General features: G+C 34.7%; 1 protein-coding gene across 1 annotated transcript; it reads left to right on the top strand.

Annotated features, from left to right (window-relative positions):
• The first annotated feature begins 21567 nt into the window (after positions 1-21567).
• LOC126732733 (uncharacterized) lies at positions 21568-21951 on the top strand. Its single transcript, XM_050435754.1, has one exon. The coding sequence runs from the start codon at positions 21568-21570 to the stop codon at positions 21949-21951; it is 384 nt and encodes a 127-aa protein (XP_050291711.1).
• Positions 21952-26586: the final 4635 nt, after the last annotated feature.

Here is a 26586-nt window from a genome sequence, read left to right as displayed (position 1 = left end):
AAGCATTCAAATTGATCTATGAGCACTAATGATTATTTTTTAGCTTTTGTTTAGAAATATATATACATAAATACTATTTAAAAAAAAAATACTCAATTCCAATTATCGATACTAGCATTTGACATGATGATGTTTTCAAGTAACTACAAAACAAATCACTTCTACAAAGACAAAATTAATGCGACTTCAGCATATTCAATACCAGAACATGCAGAGAATGGGAAATTGTCCACTAAGACAGATGTTTACTCCTTTGGCATGGTTCTACTAGAGCTGATCACAAGCCAGAGGACCTTGGATAAGACGCTAGGTAAAAAATGTCTTGTAGGATGGGAAAGAACAAAAATATGTTGAAGCTGGAACTGAATCACATAAAAGGGACAAAGCCAAACATCAAGTGCAAGGCAAAACGACACGCGTGAGGTTAAAAGATCAGAGCAAGCTGAAGAACAAAACGACTGCGTGTTGATTAATAAGATCACGTGCTTAGCATGTGAAGTAATTTAATTCCAGTTAATTGTATTAGTGGTCCACCTGTCGAGCATCTAATGGTTCAGTTGCATTTCCGTTAGATTAGGGAGTTTGTTAATTTTCTGTTTTCAGTCTTAGCTCCTCTGTTGCTGTATATATAGAAACAGGGACTCATCTAATTACTTACTTTGTACATTTTCTGATTTTGATGAATGAGAAATATTTTCTCTCTCAAATATTTTCTCTCTAAACTTCCAGAAACCTCTTTCTCTAATATGGTATCAGAGCAAGATTCTTTTGATTTTCTTTCATCTGTTGCCAAACAGTTTTTAGTCTTCAAAGTTCCTTTCTTTTCTTCGTGATTCGCTTGAAATTCTAGTTGCGAAACAGTTTTGGTTTTCAAAGTTTCTTTCTTTTCTTCTTGATTCGCTTGAAATTCTAGTTTTTTTTTTTTTTTTCATGGCTTCTGATTCAACAGCCAATCAAGCACAATCTTCCACTCAATCCGTGCCTTCTCCGAGCACAACAATGGCAGATGAATTTGCTAACAATCCTTATTTTCTTCCAGCCACTGAGAGTCCAGGAATAGTTCTTACTTCGCAACCTTTAACCAGTCCAGAGAACTATTTGAGTTGGGCGAGATCAGTGTTCTTGGCTCTAAGTTCACGAAACAAGTTTGGTTTTGTGAATGGTTCTATTCCACAACCAGATCTTACCTCTCCACTGTACAATTCTTGGAGTAGGTGTAATACCACTGTGCTCTCATGGCTGACCAACTCTCTCAGCGTGGATCTTAAGGCAAGTGTGATGTACATCAACACTGCAAGGGATTTATGGATTGACCTCAGAGACAGACTTTCACAGGGCAATACTCCAAGGCAATTTGAGCTGCAAAAGGAAATTGCTCGTCTTTCTCAAGGTACGCTCACAGTAAGTTCATACTTCACTAGGTTTAAGACTCTGTGGGATGAGTTTATCAATTTTCAACCTTTCACTATATGCAATTGTACTTGCACATGTGGTTCTACGGCTTCTCAATTGGAAGCACAGCATAAGGAGCATGTTTTCCGTTTCTTGATGGGATTAAATGATAGTTATGGGAACATAATAGGTCAGATCTTATTGCTTGAACCTTTTCCATCTATTAGCAAGGTCTGCTCCTTGATTTTGCAAGAAGAAAAGAGAAGGAGTTTTGGGCATGGAGTCAATATAGTTTATCCTACTGAGGCTACTGCTATGTTTGCTAATCATGCTAAGGGTTTTAATGGCAATCAAGGACAGAATCAAGGCAATCGTGGTAACAAAGGTCATTTCAAGAAGGATAAACCCATTTGTACTTACTGTGGCCTTAGTGGTCATATTGCAGACAAGTGTTATAAGTTACATGGGTATCCTCCAGGCTATAAGCACAAGGGAAGCAATCAAGCTATGGCAAATCAAGTTTCAGCAATTTTGCCTTCTGGACATTTTGGCAATATGGATGGTTTTGCCTCAGCCAATCCAAATTTGATCCAAAATAATGCTGGTTTTCCTAATCACAACTTTCAATCTGAAGCTGGTTTTCTTCCACAGCCTTCCTTTGGTGCTACGGTTGCTTCTCCACAGACTTCTGTCCAAAGTTTTCAGCCTCAATGTCCCATCTCTCAGGTTCAATGTGAGCAACTCCTTAACTATTTGAAAGCAGTCACAGCTTCTGGTTCAGGTATTGGTACTTCTACTGCTCATCAAGTTGCTACTGTCATGGCATCTGCTCCCATTATTCAACCTGCCTTACCACCTAACTCAGCTTCTTCCTTTACTACTGATGCTTCCAACTTTTCAGGTAATCCTTTTTGGATTCCTCCCAATTTTACACATTCTGTTTTCTCTACCCATATTGTTGATAGACCTCATTTTAAGTCTAAAGCTTGGATTTTGGACACTGGTGCTACTGACCATATGGTCCACTCAGTGTCACAACTTACTACCATCACTTCCACTGTCCATTCCTATGTTTTCTTGCCAAATGGGGATCAGGCCTTAGTAACACATATAGGCATTGTGTAGATTTCACCCACTTTGACACTCACAAATGTTTTATGTGTTCCTACTTTCAGTTTCAATCTTATTTCCATTAGCAAACTTACACAACAATCTTCTTGTTGTCTTATTTTTCTTGGACATTGGTGTTTTATCCAGGACCTAGCTCAATGGAGCATGATTGGTCTGGGTAAAGAGTGTCAAGGGCTGTATCTGCTGCAAGCTCCTGCTTCTCAGATTGCTCCTACTGCTTTGGTTACTTTTGCTGGCCATACCTCTTCTACTTTATGGCACAGCAGATTGGGACACCCCTCTTTTTCAAAGCTTTCTTTGTTAAATAAGATTGTAAGTTCTGAAGCTTTCAATAATCTAGATTGTTGTGAAGTTTGTCACCTTTCTAAGCAAAAGAGGTTACATTTTCCTTCTAGTAGTCATGTATCTGTTCAGCCTTTTGAGCTTGTTCATTGTGACTTGTGGGGTCCCTTTTCCACTTGTACTGTTGAAGGTTTTAGGTATTTCTTAACAATTGTTGATGATTTCTCTCGTTGTACTTGGGTTTATCTTCTCAAGAATAAATCTGATACTCAGTTTTTCATTCCTAATTTTGTTAACATGGTTCATACTTAGTTTCATGCTTCTGTTAAGACTATTAGGAGTGACAATGGTACAGAATTTTCTTAAGGGAATTTTTTCATTCCAAAGGCATCTTGCATCAATTGTCATGTGTTGATACTCCACAACAAAATGCAATTGTTGAAAGGAAGCATCAACACATTCTCAATGTTGCAAGAGCACTAAAATTTCAATCCAATGTGCCTTTGTGTTTATGGGGTGATTGCATTCTCACTGCTGTCTATCTTATTAATCGATTGCCTTCCAAACTTCTAAATAACAAAGGTCCATATGAATTGCTTTTTAAGTCTTCTCCATCTTATAAGCATTTAAAGTGTTTTGGTTGTTTGTGTTACATATCCACTTTACCACATAATAGGCACAAATTTGCACCTAGGGCCAGAAAATGTGTCTTCTTAGGCTATCCTCATTGCATTAAAGGATACAAGGTTCTTGACCTTGAATCCAATTCTATTCATTTTTCCAGGGACATCATCTTCTATGAACATATTTTTCCTTTTGTCTCATTTGATCATCCTTCCACTTCTTATCTTGATTCTTTTGTGTTTCCCCATTGTGTTTCTAATGCACCTTATGTTTCTGATCCTCTTAACCTTCCTTTGGTTGATTCAATCTTGGCGACTTCCCAACCTGATTCACCCATTGATCCTACTCCTTCTACTTCTAATACTTCCCATTGTGATTACCAACCTGATATGTCTTTACCTTCTGCTTTGGACCCTGTTGTTCCTCCTTCACCACCTTCCCTTGATCAATCTTTGCTTATTTCCTCATCCTCTTCCTTACCTGCCTTAAGGAGATCAACCAGAACCCATCACCCACCTTCTTACCTTGCTGATTATTCTTGTAAAGCAGTTAGTACCAAGCCTGCTTCTGGTTTGCCTTATGACATTTCAAATGTTCTCAGTTACTCACATCTTGGACCTCAGTTTGCATCCTTTGTCATGGCTGTAGTTCTGTCCCATCTGAACCTGTTTCATTTTCTCAGGCAGTTCAGTTTCCTGAGTGGAAAGCTGCCATGGACAAGGAAATTGCAGCTTTGGAGCTTAATAATACTTGGACACTAACCCCTTTACCTGCAGGTAAGTCTCCCATTGGCTGTAAATGGGTCTATAGGGTTAAGTATCACTCAGATGGTTCTATAGAGAGGTACAAAGCTCGTTTGGTTGCCAAGGGTTTTACCCAAAAGTTTGGTTTGGATTATTCCGAAACTTTTAGTCCTGTTGCTAAGTCCGTTTCAGTCAGGATTGTCTTATCTTTGGCTGCTGTGAATGGGTGGTTTCTTCACCAAATGGATGTCAATAATGCTTTTCTCCATGGTGAGTTGGTTGAGGATGTTTACATGTGTTTACCACCCGGTTTTCACAGCAAGGGGGAGCATTTGGTATGTAAATTGAATAAGAGCCTTTATGGATTGAAACAAGCCTCTAGAAAATGGTTTGAGAAGTTTTCATCCACCATTTTGCAAATGGGCTTCATTCAATCAAAATCAGATTATTCTTTGTTTACACACACACAAGGAGCTTCATTCACAGTGCTCTTGGTTTATGTAGATGATATATTGTTGACTGGTAATAATCCAACTTGTGTTCAACATTTGAAGAAGGTTCTTGATGACAGATTTGGTTTGAAGGATCTGGGGTCCTTAAGGTACTTCTTAGGGCTTGAAGTGGCTAGAACTGATGCAGGTATAAGCTTGAACCAGAGAAAGTATGCCTTGGAAATTTTGGAAGATACAGGTTTTCTAGGTTCCAAACCAGTCAAGTTTCCCATGGAGCAAAACTTAAAGTTGTCCAAGTATAAGGGAAAGCCATTGATAGATCCTTCTCAGTTTAGAAGGCTTATTGGGAGACTCTTATACCTTACTTTGACAAGACCAGACATCACATATGCTGTGCATAGGCTAAGTCAGTATGTATCACAGCCAAGAGAGCCCCATTTACTAGCTGCTAATAGAGTACTTCAATATATAAAAGGCTCACCAGGAAAAGGCATTTTTTTCCCAAGCCAATATGATCTGCATATTAAGAGCTTTTGTGATGCGGATTGGGCTGGATGCCCTGACACTAGAAGATCCTTAACGGGCTATGCTGTTTTCTTAGGGGAATCATTAATTTCATGGAGGTCTAAAAAGCAAGGTGTTGTTTCAAGGTCCTCAGCTGAGGCTGAGTACAGAGCAATGGCAAGTGTAGCGTGTGAGGTCACTTGGGTGCTGCAAATACTTAAAGATTTAAGGGTGAATCATACAAAACCAGCTATGTTATTCTGTGATAATCAAGCAGCCTTGCATATAGCTGCAAATCCAGTCTTCCATGAAAGGACAAAGCATATTGAGGTGGACTGTCATTTGGTAAGGGATAAGATCATGGAGGGTATGATTAAAACATTTCATGTTGCTACTAATTCACAAGTGGCAGATATTTTTACCAAAGCACTTGGTTTCTCAGCTTTTACAAGACTTTCTGGAAAGTTGGGTTTGAAGGACATTTTTGTTCCCAGGATTGTAAAGGCACAAATCACAGATCAAGTTTCAGTTCAAGAAGGTCAAGTCTCAGAACTTGAGGTTCAGGACTTGAGGGGGAGTGTTGAAGCTGGAACTGAATCACATAAAAGGGACATAGCCAAACATCAAGTGCAAGGCAAAACGACACGCGTGAGGTTAAAAGATCAGAGCAAGCTGAAGAACAAAACGACTGCGTGTTGATTAATAAGATCACGTGCTTAGCATGTGAAGTAATTTAATTCCAGTTAATTGTATTAGTGGTCCACCTGTCGAGCATCTAATGGTTCAGTTGCATTTCCGTTAGATTAGGGAGTTTGTTAATTTTCTGTTTTCAGTCTTAGCTCCTCTGTTGCTGTATATATAGAAACAGGGACTCATCTAATTACTTACTTTGTACATTTTCTGATTTTGATGAATGAGAAATATTTTCTCTCTCAAATATTTTCTCTCTAAACTTCCAGAAACCTCTTTCTCTAATAAATACCAATCATTTATACTTCTAGAAGAAACTTCTAGTAATTAACTTACTAGAAAGTAGAATGAATAATGAGATGATGACTTAAGACCATCTTGAGAGAAAAGTTTCAACTTGCCCATATTATACACACTACATCTTATTTCCAATCGGGTCATGGTATTGTCCTTAATTCATAAGGATCATATGATCCTACTTCCGATTAGGAAAAAAAAAAAAAATATATATATATATATAAATATATTTATAATTATAATTCATAATATACGTTAAAGATACATTAAAAAAAAATAATTTTGACCCAAGTTTATTACTACATATAATTGCAGAAACTTATTTCTAAATTATCTCCCATTAAGCCATGTGCACATTAAAAAAAATTAAAAAGAAGAATATTGCAACACTTAAGCGAACTGTTATTCTTTTTATATGTACAAATCCTAAACCAATGTAATTAGTCGCTCATTAATATAACATCTAAAACAACTATCAAAATTCAAAAGATCCCACTGCCAATATTGCATTTTCATACTGTTTCTTTCAGACACTAATAAAGTTGCTTAATCTGGTATTTTAATCTAAGTTATGATGGCCACAAGGCGTATTATATTTCAATTAAAATTTGATAAAAATACTCTGTAAATTTACTTCAAAATTTGAGTCACAGCTCACACAGTCATCTCTACTATCCATTACATTCCCATGTGCTATTGTGTAGATGCTTGCACTTATCATTCTCTTTATGTTATGATGATTGTAAACCATTTATTTTTAAAAGTGATCTTCCTGCAATTTAAAGGGTCAAGATGGTGAAGTTTTATAAATGTTAGGTCTAGGGCACTATACTGTATGTGGGTTTTACGATAGTGTTAAGTATGTTCATGTGGGTATACATGTCTTTTATTGCAATTAAGATTCATTGTAGAAAGTAAGTTGGCAAATTGCAAGTAAGATTCAAAGCCAACACTACCACCTTTGCTACCTCTATTGCCAAAGTTGCCAACATTGCCACCTTTGCTTCCTCCATTGCCAATGTTGCCAAAGTCAACACTACCACCTTTGTTGCCTCCATTGCCAACGTTGCCAAAGCCAACGCTACCACCATTGCCCAAATTTCCGTCTATCCCCACTATCTCTCACTACCATGAGGAATGAATTCCTATCATTTTGGATCCGTGCTATGCTTAGTTATAACGTCACGCTTTGAATTTTTGATGCCAATGGAATGACAAGTTAACAACTAGTTTAGGATGGGCCTCCTACTTTTCAAGATAAGGAGTGTCTTGATACCAAGCACCGGGGACACAATGGGCCTCCACTATCACACCATTGCACCAAGGGTGTGCTTTAGACTTGAGTACTATTGTATTATTTATTTATAACATAATAGTTACAAATATGGTAATGCTAATATAATTAAGTTCGTAACCAAATAAGTCGTTTAATTTTGGCTTTTTTTTCTGGGCAAATTGTTCTCCTCAAACGTTTTTTCAATATTAAAGGTGTGGCAGTTTTTTTCCTTTTCATTTTTTTAAATGTATTTAATAATAAGTCTAATAATTATTAAATGTTTTCACACATGTCATTTTTATAGACTTTGACAAAGAGGCACGTGTCACCATTTTGTGTATCCAACAATTTTATATATATAGGGCCTTGGCCACATAATGGTGTATATATTATTAAGAGCTAGCTCAACATTGTTTCGTTTTGATGAGACTACCTTATTTTTCAAAAAATAAAGGAAACTATGGGCTTATATCCGCATAAGATAGCGCAGCTACTTGAATGAAGCCTATTGATCTTGAAACCTCTAAGCTCTTTCTTAATTTTGATTTTGATAATGAAAATAAATAAAAAATATATATGCATATATATAAATTTATGATGATTATATATGTACCACCATATTTACGTGCTTGGTAGAAGATAAGCCATGGTCAATAGACCAATTTTGATGGATGGGCATCATTCTCATTTCTCTAACAACAATAGCAACAAATTAGGAGAAATCCCAATCGAAAACTTAAAAGATTATTATGAACATAGATTATTAAGTATGATAACATACAATCCAAACTCCAAGATGATACATAATAAATCGCAATAAAACAAATATCACATCATAAATTAAATCCTCACATAACATTTAAGATGCTAAAAAAGCAAGAGGTCCACAATTTCGTAACACAATTGTACTACCATCAAACACAATAGTTTTTTCCATTTATTTTTAAGTATTGTAAACCTTGTAATTGAACTAAATTATTGAGGACATTTAGACTAGACCTTTGTAGTAATTAGGGTTGGCCGAATTGAGGAAATGTTCACAATGTTGGTTTTGGTAGAGTTGGAATAGTGGGGATAGACGAAAATGCTGGCATTGGTGGTAGTGTTGGCTTTGGAAATGTTGGCAATGGACGCAACAATGGTGGTAGTGTTGACTTTGGCAATGTTGGCAATTGAGGAAGCAAAGGTGGCAGTGTTGGCAACTTTTGCAATGGAGGTAGCAAAGGTGGTAGTGTTGGATTTGACAATGTTGGCAATGGAAGCGGCAAAGGTGGTTATGTGGGCTTTGACAACTTTGGCAATGGAGGCAGCAAAGATGGTAGCGTTGGCTTTGACAATGTTAGCAATGGAGGCAGCAAAGGTGGTAGCGTTGGCTTTGGCAACGTTGTCAAAGAAGGTAAAGGTGGTAGCATTGGCTTTGGCAACTTTGGTAGTGAAGGCAAAGGTGGCAATGTTGGTTTAGGCAATGTGGGTATGACTGGCAAGTTTGGTATATTAGGTTGGGAAGATTGTAAAAGATGGCGAGTTGCAAGGGTAACATCAATACTAATGATAGATATTGTAATGAATAAAGCTAAGATGAAGAACTTAAATGCCATCGCTATTGGAGTACTTTTTCGTGTTACAAGACTATAACAAAAAAAAAATGTATGTATTGTAACAACAAAGTAGGAGGAGGTTGTGTTTTAGGTTGGGTCACAATGGTGAGTGTTATATACTGGGGTTTTGATGATAAATATAACTTACAATTTATTTTCATTTAATGACTATGAACATTAGATGGAAAGTTACTAAGGCCTCTTTTTTTGCTGAGAGTTAACCAAATTTACTAATGCCTCTTAATTATAGTTATAAATGTATTTATAAATTTTTAATATTTTTTGTTCTAAACCTCTAAGAGTTAACAAAATTCTTGAACTTTTTTTCATGTTTCGTAAGCTATCTATATAACAATTGTTATTAATAATTAAAAAAAAAAAAAAAAAACCTTTAGTACAACCTGTTTTTTACAAATTGGAAATCCAACTAATGGAAGTCCAACTTAACAGAAAAAATGTAACATTCTTAATTTATACCGTTACATATATATATATATATATATATATATAGAGAGAGAGAGAGAGAGAGAGAGAGAGAGAGAGAGAGAGAGAGAGAGAGAGAGAGAGAATTACTTAAGGCCTATATTGAATGGATAAATATAGGTATGAGTGTATAACAACAAAAATTTCTTTTATTCTCCTTAAAACAAAATTTAAAGTTTCTTACTTCCACTAGCAATTATGGAAAAGATCAAAAGAATAACAAATACACAAAGAAATTCAGTAATTTTAGCCATAACATTCCTCCCTTGTGCCAAATAAAATAACAAATGGAAATCTTTAAAGCATAGGTCGCTTTGTGAACTCATCTCCCAAAATAATAATAATAATAATAAATAAATAAATAAATGTTGTTGACAGCTTTTTATATTTCTCATGAAAGTGGTATCAAAATTTTTCTGTTATGGTTTATTAATAATTACCCTAAGGGCATTCGTTAATTTAACCCTTCATTTATATTCCAAAGGGTTAACTAAATTTAATACCATAAAAAATGCATTAATTTTTTTTTTAATCCTATATAAAACAATGATGACTAACTCTTTATCAACTTTCCTCAAAAAAAAAAAAAAAAAAAAAAAAAAAAAAAACCTATTTATCAACCTTTTAAGTTAAATCATATAATTAAAATAATTTCTTTTGTAAGCTGAAATAATAGTAGGTTAAAGCTAACATGAAATGACCAATTGCATTTCCTATACATTATTGAATTTTTTAATTGTGATTGGCCATGTAATAACGACAAATTAATTTTATTACTGGACTCGAGTGAGGTTTGGATGTCTCCTCCTATCCTAAATTGAGCAATAACATATCTATGACTATGAGCCTTGAAATAGGTTTGGAATTTGTTAGGTTCTAAAGTCTTAGGATTTTATGTATTTAGAACTCTAATTTGTATTGTTGGCAAACCATGATCAAAACAATGTGTTTAGAAGTGTTTTAGATTAGCTCAAAGTTGTGCATTTATGTAAAGTTGGAATCAAGTTAAAGCAGGAAAGCATTGTGCCTTTCGGCCTGGCTCGATTGATCGAAGCTCAGGCAGAATATTTTTTTGCAGATTTTTCCAACTCAGCCCTAAGTGTTTTAAAACGTTTTTAGGGTTTCTTATTTGTCTTAAGTATAAAAGGCAAACCCTATCCACGTTTTAGTGTTGCTCATAATTGCGGTTTTGTGTAAATCTCTTGTGAGATCTAGAGGAGCTTTCCTTTACAAAAACTTAGGGTTTTCAAGGAGAAGATTTATGTACGCCTTGATAATCAATTCAGTTGCTGCCATTGAAGCTTAAAGAAAACACAAGCGGGTGTGCTTGTATCTGGTGGTGAATCCAAGAAAGAAGGAGTCCGTGGATTCGGAGCTTGCACGTGGTCGTGTTAGTAAGTTCTACTAGTTGGTAGCAATAAGAAGTCGAGCGTGAGGGCTTGTAAGTCTTATTGTATGAATTTCGATTCTTTCAAGATAGTGGATTCAAGTTTACCTTGAGGATAGCTAGGTCAAATCCTTCCCAGGTTTTTACTGGTTTGGTTTCCTGGGTGATCATATCTTGTGTTATTTATTTTCCGCTGCTTTGCATGATTTGATCTTTGATATTGTGATAACCTAGACTTGTTTAATTGGACTAAGTAACAACTTGGCTAATTACCTAGGTAAAATCAATTGTTTAAGGGGTCTAAAAACTATCAGAATTTGTGTAAACGAGGGGTGGTATGACTTATTAGGCATCCCTTAGAACATATTTAAGGACAACAGCTTTTATTTTATCATTACATATTGTTGATACTGGATTTCAAGATTGAATCTCAAAAATGCGACACGTGGCTATCTCAGACATGCTTCTTGCAAAATAAAGTCGCAAACCAAAAAATTATTAGGGGTGGCTTTCTGTGACTTAATGTTGGAATTACAAAATGTAATATAACTTAATAAGGAAAACGCTTGTTACACTTAATGGTATACTTTAAAAAGATTAGTCAAGTTGTACTTGATATTCTTTGTAATCATTTGTATAACCCAGTTTGACCTAGTAAACACTTAATGTACGTAAGACTCAACACATGTGGATCGACACAACGCATATTTATCCAATCTAATCCACAAAATCTAAGGTATTAGAATCTAAACCCATTAAATTTTTGATGTTGAAGTTAACTCTGATACCATTTATAATAACTTGAAGAAAGTTTTAGTCACATTTGTGCTACACCTAGTGGACTAGTCATATATGGGACTAAACAGTCAACACACGTCCTCACAATACATACTTATTTGGGTATCACACTCAAAATTCCACGGAAGGGAAGGCTAGCAAGATTATTAGCTTTGTATCCCTTGTATTCTATTTTCATTGCCATTACTCAAGCATTGCTTTCTTCTTGTTGATTGATTCATAATTTTCCGAGGAACGCTATGCCTTAATCCATTCCATATGGATTGGATTAAGTCTGCCACTCAGTCTGCTTATAGATGAAGTCGGCAAATTTAGCTTTCTCCTAAAGTCAACCACTTTGATAAGTTTTTTCATACTTCTATTGGGTGATAATCTCATTATTTGTGAACTTGATTACTAGCTTCATGTCTTTCAATGTAGTTGGGCAACGTAGAAAGTCAGGTTGCTAAAACTCTTAAGAGGTGCATTTGGAGCATATGGGGTTTCATAATGTTGGAGGCATGAGTGGGCATGCTCAGGATACTGTAATGCCCCAGATCTTATTGGGATATTGTCTAAGTGTGTATTGTGTGGATGTGTGATGAGTCCCACATCAGGCATTTACAGGATAGATTGAGGTTTTATAAATAACTACAAGGAGCATTTCAATTGTGATTAGCCCTTTTGGAGTATAGAACAAAGGTAGCTAGTGCTTTTCCTTGGATTGTTACATATGGTATTAGAGATCGTTGGCCCAGTATTTTAAGACATAATTAATTTGGATCGAGTGACGGATTGTTGGAAAAGAAGACAAATAAACCCAATCCATGGACACCCCTAGTTGCAATTTGAGACAATATGACAATCATCTGAATAATAGGAAAGTATTTTCTTATTTTCACGTTTTAGAACTGCTACTAAAATAGTATAAGAATATTTGATCTTTCTCTTTGGGTCACAAATTCACAAATTTCCATTAGTCAAATCTAAATATATTCGTTTAGTGGTTTATTTTATTTATTTTTTAAAATCATTGTTTAGTGGTTTAGTTGTATGCACCTGAGAAAATTGTTAGATACTCAAAAAGGTTTAGATATTCTCATTTATCAAATCTATATATTACTAAAAGCTGAAGCGTAGCGTTTAATGCTACTGCGCTCATGTTGAGCCATATCAGCATCCACGTCATTATCTTTTTTCTTTCCATTTTCTTATAATTATTTTTAATATTTTTTTATTTCATATTTACACTTCTTCAACCTTTCTCCATCCCTTACCTTTTCATCTCCTCACTACTTCTCCAACCTTTCTCCTTCCAACTCACCTTCTCATCCCCCCACTACCTTCTGCATTAATATCATTCTTCATCTTTCCCTTCATCTTCTTCTATTTTTGTCTCTTCTTATTCACATCCTCTTACTATAAATTTGTCACTATTTCTTTCATTCTATGCATAGTTTTCCCTTATTGAAAAAATGTTCTCTCTCTCTCTCTCTCTCTCTCTCTCTCTCACACAATTTTTGGGTGGATTTTTATTTTTTATTTTTCTTGCATCTTCACTTTAGGTTGATAATTTTTTATATTCTTTAATCTACTTTAGGTTAATGCGATTCAGTTTTTTTATTTTTTTATTTATTTTAATTGTTGTGTTTTTTTTTCTCTCTCTTTGATTGTTAAATGTTATTCTATTGCGTTATAAAGTGTTAAATATAACATATAAAAATATAATATTATTCTACTACATAGCATGATTTAGATAATTTAATTTGGTAGTTATTGTAATTTGATAGCATGATTTTTATAGTGCTCAATTTAGATGTTAAACTATGAGACTTTAATCATTTTTGTTTATTTTTTAATTCTTTGTGGTGGACAAAGTACTCTTAACAATTGTATTAGAAGTACCCTACAATGCCATTTATTTAGAGAAAAGCAAAAGTTGGCTAAACAAAAATTATTGGATGAGAGACAAATTTTATCTTTCGCAATTTTACTTTAATTATTATTATTATTATTTTATAACAATGCATATATAGAAATTTAATTCTTAGGTTTTGCTAATAATTGTTTATTTGATAATATGTTTTGGGTGAATGAAATTACAATTTTTGCAAAGAAAATAACCTTAGTAGATTATAAACAACAAATTGTTTTCCTAATTGGTCCAATTAATCATAGTTAAGTTTTATTAATTTTTTTAGTTACTTTTTTCAGTGTTTTGGATTGTAGGCAGAAAAAATAAGTTTGAGAAAGTTTGTTTAAAACTAAAAGAATAATTTCCAAATTTTATATTCTTTTTAATGATTCACAAAATGTTATAACTTTTATAAAAATAAATAAATATTTTCGTTAACTTGCCTTTTGAATTTCTGAGAAAAATTGTATTTTTTTCATTTTAGTACAACAAAAATTATTAAATAAAAATAATTTTTGATTGTTCCTACATTACATTTATGATTATTCTTATAATAAATAAAAATATAATTACAAAATACATTACCCTTTATTAAATTAGTTTAAATTGTATAAAAATAATAATAAAACCACTATAAAAATAATTATCATGCGCATGTGCAGATCCGTGGCTAGTAATAATAATAACAAAAGCTAGAGTGTGGCTTATTATAAGGGGAAAAAAGTCACAAGTTTCTTCACCGAAAAAAAAAAAAAAAAAATACAGTCAATAATTGTTTTTAATTTTCAAGGTTTCTAGGAGGCATAACTTTTACAACAACAAAAAGAGGGGGCATCACGATCCTATTATTTCTTACAAACTTTTGTTACAAACAAAATTCAACTTCACTCATGGTACACAACTATTTTATTTTATAATTTCTCAATAATGCAATACAAGTAATCACATAGAACCCAAATGGGCATTGTTTAAAAACAGTAATCATTGTCCATTACTCGTCTAGATGTCACACTTTTCCAACCTTTTTAGTGGAATTTATCCAACTGTTAGCATGCAGAAGACTTCTCCAACAAAAATTGCATACTCCAAGTGTTGCACGTTCGAATTTGATGCCCATATCTCAACATTTCAAGACATCATCCTCTTTATATGTGCTTCTTTTCACCTTTATACAGGGGAAAATGGGCTTTTGCCCTCTTTTTTTAAAAAAAAAATCCAGCATTTTGCCCCCTTTCCCAAACTAATTAGGGAAATGCCCCTGTTTTGAAACTCGATTTTCTAAAAATCAAGTTTTAGTTTAAAACTCGATTTTTGGACAATTGACCTATAACAAACTAAAAAAAAAAAAAAAAATTCAATCTCCATGCAAGTTTTTTTTTTTTTTTTTTTTTTTTTTAATGTTTGATCGCCCCATACCTATAGTGACATTTTAAGGACCCTATAGTGGCGTTTTGAATCGATTTTTGGACAATTGAATTATAACAGGGGCATTTCCCTAATTAGTTTGGGAATGGGGGCAAAATGCTAGATTTTTTTTTAAAAAAAAAAAAAAAAAAAAAAAGGGCAGAGGCCAATTTTCTCCTCCTTATATATAACCTTCATCCTTTGCTTCAATGTCTTTAATTTTGTATCATCTACAATATTCACACAGTTGAGATAGAGAGAGAAATATGAGAATCCAAAAGAAGTCTAAATCGCAGCTAAATTATAACTCTTTTATATTGGAATTATGTTGAATAGTTTAATTCTAGCTTCTTTAGTAGTCAAAAAAATTGATGGATTTGCATTAGATAAAGCACAATTGAAGTCATTGCTCAATATTATAATAGCTAAAGTCTTTGGCACAAAGTTCTCAAATTTTAATGTGGTAAATACAACATTCAATTTTATATATATTTTCCCCTAAAAAAAATTAACTATATTTTTAAATATATTAAATGTGAATCATTGAGTGAAAATTTGAAACCTCATAGAAGTCATTGAGATTTTAATGCAAATCTTCGAGTCAATCAAGGGTGCATTTTCACTAGATGGCATTAGATTAGATGTCTCACTTCATCATATGGCTGTGCCACATTAGGATAAGTGCCAATGGATTTAATTAATATATATATATATATATATATGCACTAAAGCACTACTTAAAATGTGGGTTATAGCCACATTTTTTTTAGCCGCGTTTACAAAAAATGTGGCTATAACTAACTTATAGCCACACTTTTAAGAAACACAGATTAAACTATTGACTTATATCTGTGTTTTTAGACGCGACTATAGGTTAAGTCTACAACCACGTTTCTAAGTGATTTTAATCGCGGTTTTTCGGATAGGGCCTATTGCCACATTCAAGAAGCTTGGCAATAGGTCCAACCATTTATATATATATATATATATATATATATATATATATATATATATATATAAATGAAGACCTATACCCGCGTTTAAAAAACGCGGCCATAGCCAACCTAAAGCCGCGTTTTTTACAAACATGGCTTAAAATCGTGACCTATAGTAGCGTTTGAAAAGCGTGGCATTATGTGAGGTCTATAACCACGTTTTTTAGGGTCTTCAGCCACGTCTTTGTGCATAGGGCCTATTGTTGCATTTGAGAAGTGTGGCTATCAGTCCTATGAATAAATTTTTTTTTAAGTGACCTATTATGGCAATTGGAATGCACCGCAATAGGTACAGCCAAAAAAAAAAAGAAAAAAAAAAGAAAAAGAAAAAGAAAAAGAAAAAGAAAGGTGAAAGTAGTTGGCTCATGCCCCCAAATCTCAATCAAAATTTGTCTATAAAAAATTATATTTATAGAATATAATTTTTATGAGAAAATTTTAGAAAGAAAATCTAAAATTAATTATATTATATTAAATATAGTCCCAATCCCATTACCATTGAGTTGTACATATCAAGTACTTAAATTGATTGAACCTTTATAAAATTATAATTAACACATAGTTATCCTAACATTTATCTAAAAAATAATGAAAAGAAAGAAAAAGGTTTTAATTTCGTCCTTACACTTTATGGGTTGTAATTCAAATAAGGATACCTAGGTGTTGTTTGGATGAGTGAGTTTTGAGTGATATGATTTTGTTTTCATCACTCATCATCCAAAATTTGTGGGACCCACGGAAATTTTTTTTGTTTGGACACCATCACTCATGATCCATGACTCAGTTTCCATCACTCAATTCTCTGATTTTTGAGTTATGAGTTATGGAAACTGAAAACTGAAAACACATTTTAGCTGTTTTCAATTTTCATAACTCATAACTTAATGGCATTTTTGTAATTATACACACATGGAGGGACCCACAGCCGCAACTTTTGACCTTTGACTCTTTTTTTTCATTGGTTGGTCTTCCGTTCTTTTTTTTTTTTTTTTTCCTTCACTGATTCTTTCTTCAGTTCTTCGTCTCTCTCTTTTTTTTTTTTTTTTTCTCTTCACTAATTCTTTCTTCAGTTCTTCGTCTCTTTCTCTCTTTTTTTTTTTTCACTGTTCGGTCTTGACTCCTTTTTTTTTTTTTTCACTGGTTGGTCTTCCGTTCTTTTTTTTTTTTTTTTTTCTTCACTGATTCTTTCTTCAGTTCTTCGTCTCTTTCTTTTCTCTCTCTTCTTCTTCTTCTTTTTTTTTTTTTTTTTTTTTTTTTTTTTTTCTGGGTTCAATGAGTTTGGTTTTTTTTTTAATTATTTTTTTTTCTCACTGGGTTCAGTGAATTTAGCTACTGGGGGTTGAAGGAAAAAAAAAAGTAAAAGCTACACAAGGTACAAGTATGGGGCCCACAAATAATTGAAAAATATTGAGTGATGATAAGTGAGTGATGGTGCCAAACAGGATGGGGTGTTTTAAGTGATGAGTGATAAGTAATAAATGATGAGTGATGAAAACTGAGTGATGAGTGATGGGTGATGAAAACTGAGTGATGAGTGACCATTTTTTTAAACCAAACAAGGCCTTAGCTTTTGTTTTATTGAATATTTTTGTACCTACTAGTGCTTAAATGGTTGAATAAAGATATCAAATCTTTTTGTCAATCTTGGCACAAGTTTGTCAAGTTTAATAGACATTCACATACTTATTATACTAAACATATTGGATAATAAGATATTTAGTTTGTATTTTAAATAGAGTTTATAGTACTTTTTTCATAATACTATACATCGCAGGAATATAATATATAAAAAATAACAATAATAATAATTAATCATCTCATTTTTATATTTCCTCCCAAAGATAAAATTTTGGCTTCATTGTTTTCTATATTAGTATTAGATCCTATACTTTTAGGTGTAACTTACAAATACAATAGCACTTCTTTCTCTATGCATTGTGCACCAATTGAGTGTTCCAAAACTATACAAGTACGCTTACATTCAAAGTTTTCATCAAATGTATCCCGTCTCCACATTTCCCCTTGAATCTGTTGCTCTGTTTAATATACACAAGAAAGGCAACATGATTAAAATTCAAATTTAAATACTCTACTAGCTTTTCCTTTGTTTTCCATCCCCAAAATAATATTCTAGTATATGCATGACACAAGTTACTCAAATTGTTTTTTTATGACTTAATGAAGTGGTGCCTCAGCTTTTGGTCAGATTATTCTACTCCCTACCCGTAAGACACATTGAAAATCTCATGGATTGATAGTGTGGTGGATTAAATTTAGGACTTCTGGGTTTACATCATGCCCAGACTAATGAGCCCACAACAAGAGTACCCCTTTAGGGGGTAAGTTTCTCAAACTGTTTTAAATAGGAATTCTAAAAAATGTAAGGTAAATTAATACATTTCAAATCACTAGTAAAATTACATAAGCTCCTGAAATATAACCAGAAAACTATTAATGATATAACGTGCCTAATAGTAACATGACTATTTGTGGCTTGCCAAAATTGAAATTAAAACTATATTGAATGGCTACATATAGGTGGCTTCCAATTAGCTTAATTAATAAAATCTTTTGTTGTCAAATAAGAAATCTAGGTTCGAATCTTACCTACACTAAACTATAGGTTTGAATTTTATTATATCTATTAAAAAAAAGGCTAAAAATATAGGTACAATAACAAAAAATTTGAAGTTACTTACTACTTGCATGAAAGGCAATGATAAAGAGAATGGCAAAAATACATAGAAATTTAGTAATTTTAGCCATAACTGTCCTCGCTTATACCAAATAGAATAACAAAAGGAAGTCTTTATAGCCATTAGTCGCTTTGTCTCCGGCTTAGGGGATGTTAATGCTATGTTTATTAAGTTGTGAATGGGCTATCAACCATTTTCAACCTTTTAAGTTACTTAGTTAACACTAAAAAGACTCTGAAATGTTCATTTCCTTTTGTTTTTGAGTAATGTCATAGCCACAAACTATTTTACTATATTTTTACAAAAGTTGATGTGGTCAATCTCTTATTGATTTTCATCTAGGTCTACCATTAATATCACTTTTTTATTTACCAATAATCATTCACCACATCAAAAGCTTGTAAAAAAATTTTGTGAAATAGTTTGTATCTCAAGCATTATTCTTTGTTTTTTAAATTTAAAACAATTTACGACAACTTCTATTATTTATTGTGGGGCCCAATAATTTGTGGGCCAGGCCCATTTATTCGTTAGGGCCCAAAGGCCCAAGCCGAGGAAAGTTATGGCCCAGGCTCTGTAATACAAGTATAAAATAGCCTTGGGACACAGCCGAGGACGATTCAATCCTCAGCATGTCCGAGGTCTCACCGGAAGAAAGGGCAAAAACGGTATAGGACCAGCTTGGAAGAAAATCTAAAATATCTAGGTCAATAGAGAAGGATACGCTAGAAAGTATAAACGACCAGGGAAAGCTGCCCTTACTGCCATTCAATACTCTACACCTGACAGAGCCATACTCTTCAGCTTTTACAACCACCCCCAACCACTCTGGGTATGGGCTGATGGGACAAGTATCAGTCTGGGAAAAGTCGATCCTACACATGGACGAAGGATAAGGAACACATGTGAGTATAAAAGGAAAAGGGAGGAATCCAGAGAAGGGGCTGGGAAAAATGGCCAAAAACCAGAGCCTCCCAGCCCGCCTCCAAGAGAAAGACTCCTAGGGCGAAAACGACTTAATCATGTATGAACACCACGAAAAACCCACCGTTTAGTGTCAAAGGCCTAACCTTTCAAACCCACGCTCTATAAATGATATTGTTTGGGCCTTTTTACATACGAACCCAACACTGTTACGGGTCGTTACGAATCGTGTCCTTACATTTATTATAAGAAATTAATATTATATCCTTAAGTTTTTTTTTTTTGGTGATTGAGAAAGAAGACCTTTAATGCTTTTATTAAACCGAAGAAAGTCTAGCTAAATCAGCCTGAAACACAAAGAAAGAAAGTGGTGGAACATCCTCCATCCACATTAATAGCATGCCTGGCCAAACTATAGGCAAGTCTATTCCCATCTCTCCATGTATGAGAGTACATCAATTTAGAAAACTAAGTCGAAAGGTGAACTGCATCCTTAATTAATAGATCAATTGAGGCTAAGGACACTCCTTCATCCACCAAAGCTATCATGACTAGCTCCGGGTCTCCCTTTAGAACCAACTTGGCATCTCCAATTTCTGACCCAAACTCGAGAGCACGAGCCGCAGCCAAAACTTCAATTTCAAGAGCTTGATAGGCACACGGAAGCTGCTGAGAGAGAGAGATGCAATAACAAGACTAGCTTGATTCTGGATGACAGCCCTAATACCACTCTTGTTCTCATTTTAGAAAACAACACTGTTGAAGTTTATTTTACACATCTTATTTGGCTGAGGCCTCCATGCAAAACTAGACTTTGGAAATTGGGCAGGTTTCGGTGGGAGGACAGCCTTAAATTCCTCCAGAGCCTCTCTTGAAACTTAGGCAAGATGATCAACATTATAGCTAGGGAGATTCAAATGGACCTGATTTCTTTGGCTCTAGATGGCCCAGGATGTCATTGTGAAGAGTTATAAGTGTGCATTTAGACCCTTTTATTTATTTATTTTTTATGTGAATTGTTCTTTTAGACTTGAGTACTTCTATTGTATTATTTATTTATAACATAATAGTTATAAATATGGTAATGATAATATAAGTAAGTTCGCAATCAAAACATTCGTTTAATTTTGGCTTTTTTTCTTGGTCAAATTCTTCACCTCAAACATTTTTTTAATATTAAAGGTGTCACGGTTCTTTTTCCTTTCCATTTTTTTTTAAAATGTATTTATTATTAAGTCTGATAATTATTAATTGTTTTCACACATGTCATTGTTATAGGCTTTGATAAAGGGGTACGTGTCACCATTTTGTGTATCCAACAATTTTATATATATAGGGCCTTGGCCACATAATGGTGTATATATTATTAAGAGCTAGCTTAACATTGTTTCGTATTGATGAGACTACCTTACTTTTTAGAAAATAAAGGAAACTATGGGCTTATATCCGCATAAGATAGCGCAGCTACTTGAATGAAGCCTATTGATCTTGAAAATAAATAAACAAATATATATATATATATATATATATATGTGTGTGTGTGTGTGTATAAATTTATGATGCTTATATATGTACCACCATATTTGTGTAATCTTGGTAGAAGATAAGCCAAGGTCAATAGACCAATTTTAATGGATAGGCATTATTCTCATTTCTCTAACAACAATAGCAGCAAATTTGGAGAAATCCCAATTGAAAATTTAAAAGATTATTATGAACATAGATTATTAAGTATGATAACATAAAAACCAAACTCCAAGATGATACATAATAAATCACGATAAAACAAATATCACATCATAAATTAAATCCTCACATAACATTTGAGATGCTAAAAAAGCAAGAGGTCCTCGATTTTGTAACGCAATTGTACCACTATCCAACACAATAGTTTTTTTCTTTTATTTTTTAGTATTGTAAACCTTGTAATTGAACTAAATTATTGAGGACATTTAGACTAGACCTCTGTAGTAATTAGGGTTTGCTGAATTGAGGGAATGGTTCACAATACTGGTTTTGGTAGAGTTGGCATAGTGGGGAATGATGGAGATGTGGGCAATGGTGGTAGCGTTGGCTTTGGAAAAGTTGGCAATGGAGGCAACAAAGGAGGCAGTGTTGACTTTGGCAACGTTGGCAATGGAGGAAGCAAAGGTGGTAGTGTTGGCAACTTTGGCAATGGAGGTAGCAAAGATGGTAGTGTTGGCTTTGACAATGTTGGCAATGGAGACAGCAAAGGTGGTAATGTTGGCTTTGACAACTTTCGCAACAGAGGCAACAAAGATGGTAGCGTTGGCTTTGGCAACGTTGGCAGTGAAGGCAAAGGTGGCAGTGTTGGTTTAGGCAATGTGGGTATGACTGGCAAGTTTGGTATACTGGGTTGAGAAGATTGTAAAAGATAGCGAGTTGCAAGGGTAACATCAATACTAAAGATAGATATTGTGATGAATAAAGCTAAGATGAAGCACTTGAATGCCATCCCTATTGGAGTACTTCTTCGTGTTACAAGACTATAATAGAAAAAATGTATATATTGTAACAACAAAGTAGGAGGAGGTTGTGTTTTAGGTTGGGTCACAATGGTGAGTGTTATATACAGGGGTTTTGATGATAAATATAACTTATAGTTTATTTTCATTTACTGACTATGAACATTTAATGGAAAGTTACTAATGCCTTTTTTTTTGCTGAGAGTTAACCAAATTTACTAATGCCTCTTTATTATATTTATAAATGTATTTATAAATTTTAAATATTTTTTGTTCTAAACCTCTAAGAGTTACAAAATTCTTTGAAAGCTCGAAATGTGTGAAAACACAAGAGCTTGTTTAGACCCCAATTCAAATTACGGCTTGGTTGATTTTACACTAACTTAATACTAAGTACGGAATAGTGTAAACACAAGCATACAAACACGAGAGCTACTCTAATCCATATTTAAAGCAACACAGCAGTAAAATGAAATGAACAAGAGTAGGGAAGAGAGATGCAAACACAGATAACATCGAGACGTGTTATCGAAGAGGAAACCAAATAACTTGGCGAAAAACCTCTCCGCCGCCCTCCAAGCGGAAATCGATCCACTAGACAATCAGTTGGGATACATGGGTAAGCAAGAGACCCTCCAAGCCTAATCTACCCTCTGTACCTAAGCCCTCCAAGCTCCTACTCCAACAAGGCTTCTCGGAACCGTGTCTTGTCTAGCTTTTCGGATCCCGCTACAAGCTCCATGTTGCATCTGCCATCCTTGGCTTCTTCCAATGTTTCCCAGTAGTACCAAAACCTCACTGGACACTCTCAAAAGGTGTGGTAAGTGTTTGGGCTATTGACCTCTCAATGGTATAGAAATGGAGAGGTAGGAGATGAGGAAATTCCACAAACAAATGTGTAGAGAATTGTTGGATGAACAATATCTAACTCTCAAGTGTTTTAGCTAGGGTTTTCTCTCTGAAGCTCTCCCTTAAATTTGTGGGTAATGTGTGTATAAATAGTGTAGGCATAGAAAATGTGTATTAGACTGGACAGGCTGGCAAAACAGAATGTCTCGCGGGTATCTCGCAGGAAGGCCTTACTAGTGAGATACTCGCAAGACACAACTGTCTCCATCTGGCCTGACTCTTCGTATTCCAGTCATGTGCATGGCACATGCTTCCTTTCGTGGGATGCTTAGTCACGATATACCCGTGAAAACTCTTCAGTCTTCAATAGCTTGAGTCTTCACACTCTCTCTCACTATCACACAACCCTTACAATAAATTCCCACAACAAATACAGGGTACAAAAGATTGAATAAAATTTACAATCAAATTTGGCACGGAATAAAAGCCAACAAAATACATATTTGTAAATCACAACTTTACAATCTCCCCATTTGGCTATTCCGTGACAAAACCCCTAACAACAGACTCTAGACTTAAACATGAGTTTGGGAACACTGGCGAAACTCACTCACACCTAATCTAGAAACTGTGAAGCACTTGCAGTTTATACCTGTAACTTGAAACACTCGCACATAAAACAAAACTTTCATTAAGCTTAAGACAAGTTGAACACAAGGTATGAACAAGAGCAAGCATAGAGCGATCAAGTATGTAAACAATAGATATCATGCAAACAAACACTTGAGCAAATAAGGGCAGTCATTAAAGAATGACTCCAATGAACATATAACAAGTAAATGTTCATCCGGACATGTACAACGAAGCAATCACTTATGATTACTTGCATGTCCAATCACACAACCAATGCAACATACACGAAGTATATGCATTTAGGAACAATCCTACTAAGGGCATAAGTGTGAAGTACTCAAGACATTTTAGCCATATCTATAAGTACAAGAAAAAATGCTACAAAAGCATTGAGATAGTCACAAACAAAAACAAATACTGAATATTAAACCATAGAGTACTAAAGCTTTACATAAATCAGTAAAAACATAAACAAGAACTATTAGTTATAAAAACTAAAAACAGTTTAAACCAAAACAACTATGTTTATGTGTTAGCTTTTCAAACTCCCCCTTTCACTATGCAGGCTCTCCCTCAGCTCCCCCTCAAAATTTTCTCCCCCTTTTTGACCGGAATGGCCAAAGGGCTAGAATGCCTCGAACTCGGAGTCGGAACCATGATCGATGGATAACTCCTCTATCTGAGTAGATAAGGCTGTAATTTGTCCTTGAACATAAGTGAACTGGTTTGCTGTATGCTGTACATGGGAATCCAGCATTATGTACATCTGCTCAACTCTAGCCAAAATGCGATCAAGTCTATCTGGTCCCCATGCTGGTGTTGAGGAAGATGGTTGTGCTGATGATTCTGGAGCGGAAGTGAATCTATCAAGCTCCTCCTCTGTATCTCCACCCTTGTCCTCAACACGATTCTGTGGTATTGTGTGTACACCAGTTTTGGAGCCTTTAATGTGAGTGGTGCTCCTATTGACTGTGTGTGCACCAATGGGATAGTCCCTCTGAACTACTGTCAGACCACTTGGGAATTCGAACTTTGTCTTCGCAATTAGTCCCATAATTAGTGAGGGAAATGGCATTACAGTTCTTGAATTCTGCTTCACAATACTCTTCTTCAACACATGGAAGATATGTCCACAAATATCTATCTCTTTGTGGGTAAAGAGATCATACAAAAATCTTGTCCTTAGAGTAGATAAAGTGGTGAGGTTGGTGACCGGATATAAGTTGTGGATCATCACATATGCCAAAGCTCTCATTTCCGGTGAAAATGGTATTGTGTTCATGGATGATTTCTTTGGTGTGCCACCAAGTGTCCTTATCATCTCATTAGTAGATCCCAACCTATCCTCATACTGCACTGCAATTGGCTGTGAGGTTGGATGAACTTCCAAAAAATCCTGGATGATCTCCCTTGTAATCACAAACTCTTTGTGCCTTACCCAGCACTCGATACGATCTCCATCTATAGCAGCATTGGAGAAGAACTCCCTTATGATCTCTGAATAGACAACCTCAACTGGGTTCAAGAGTTTGGTCCATGTCCTTTCTTTGAACACCTCAGGGATGAAAGTGCCTTCAAGGGATTCTAAATTGACCACCCTTTCCATGATAATGGTTGTGCCCTTATAGCAATCAGCAGACTTGAAATGAGCAGAGTCAGTGCGTGCGCGTTTGGAAGATGGCTTCTTGGTGGCTGCATGCTTAGTAGGAGCCATTTGTGCAAAGCAACACAATCACAGAAAAGAACCAAGAACAACACCACAAAGCAGAGCAAAAATTGATTAAATTCATGTTAGATCAAACAAAAATGAAAACATCTCAAAACAGAACATATCACACTTAAAATAGAGCAACCAGACATAACCAACATGCTAAAAATGTTAGAGCATGTAAACATAATCATAATGCATGAATAGAGTGAGTGTGTCGATGTGTGCATAGGCAGTACATGTTCTTGTGCATGTGTGTGCATCTTGAGATGCATGAGGGGTGCCTAGTGTGTGCAATGCATGGCATTGATGCACGAAGTAAACAAAGTGTGTAACACACACGAGCACTAACCAAAAAGGTAGACAAGAGTAATCATGATAAGAACTAAACCTTAGGATCTCACTTGAGTTCAAAACAAACACAAAAATGTCACTAAGACATTCTGTCAAGCACCTTGAATGCAACAATGCACAACAAATATAGAGAATGCATGACCATAGTGAAAAAATGCCTCAATACATGTTAGAACTGCCACAAGGGGCCAACACAGACGCACAAACACCAAATGGGACTAAGCCCAATCAGGAACATGAAAAATTTTTCACAAAAATAGGAAACCCAACCCAATTTTCGAAAAATCCCAATTTTCAAAAACCCTAAGCACAGATTCTGCATAATCCGAAAATAAAAGATAAAAATAGTGTTAGAAACACATACCTTGAAAAGATTTTGCAGAGATTTTGCTTGAAAATGATGGGGTTTGAATGAAATAGTGATTTGGGTTAAAAGGGGTTTGAGAGACTTGTGCAAGGGAAGTGAAAAAATTTGAAAAACTGTCACATCTGCTACATAAAAACTGAAAACATGCATTATTCGCGGGTTAGACAGTAGCGAAACAATCGCGAGGAAGTCGCGATAAGAGCCACTGAATCACAAATGCTTTTGCGAGAAGCTGTTAGTCGCGAATTAGGCGCGAGACAGTCGCAAAAGTTTCTGTGTGATTTTGAGAAAAATTCAGTTTTTGCCTAAAAGCCATTTCACAAGAAGAGGTTAGTCACGAGATACTCGCGAGGCAGTAGCGAGAGTTTCTGTATGAAAAATATAACTTTTGATTTCCCTCAAGCACCTTTCGCGGGAAGCTCTAAGTCGCAAGCTTCTCGCGAAACAGCCTCTGAACCAGTTTTTGATGAAAAACACAAAAATGCATTTTGAACAAAAACTAAAAGCACGAAAGTATAAAATCACTTTCAAAAACAAATAAAACACTCAAAAATATTTTTGGGTTTAATCATCAAGTACTTGAGCATACACATCACATTTGAACATGTACAATCACACA

The sequence above is a fragment of the Quercus robur genome, chromosome 1 (genome assembly GCF_932294415.1).
Source record: "Quercus robur chromosome 1, dhQueRobu3.1, whole genome shotgun sequence".
NCBI classification, from domain to species: Eukaryota; Viridiplantae; Streptophyta; class Magnoliopsida; order Fagales; family Fagaceae; genus Quercus; species Quercus robur.
Note: the sequence above shows the minus strand (reverse complement) of the source record. Positions and strands in the feature narration are given on the sequence as shown.

Bases quoted from the DNA above. Each gene is read 5' to 3' on its own strand.
- LOC126732733 (XM_050435754.1), top strand. From the start codon at position 21,568: ATGGTTCACAATACTGGTTTTGGTAGAGTTGGCATAGTGGGGAATGAT.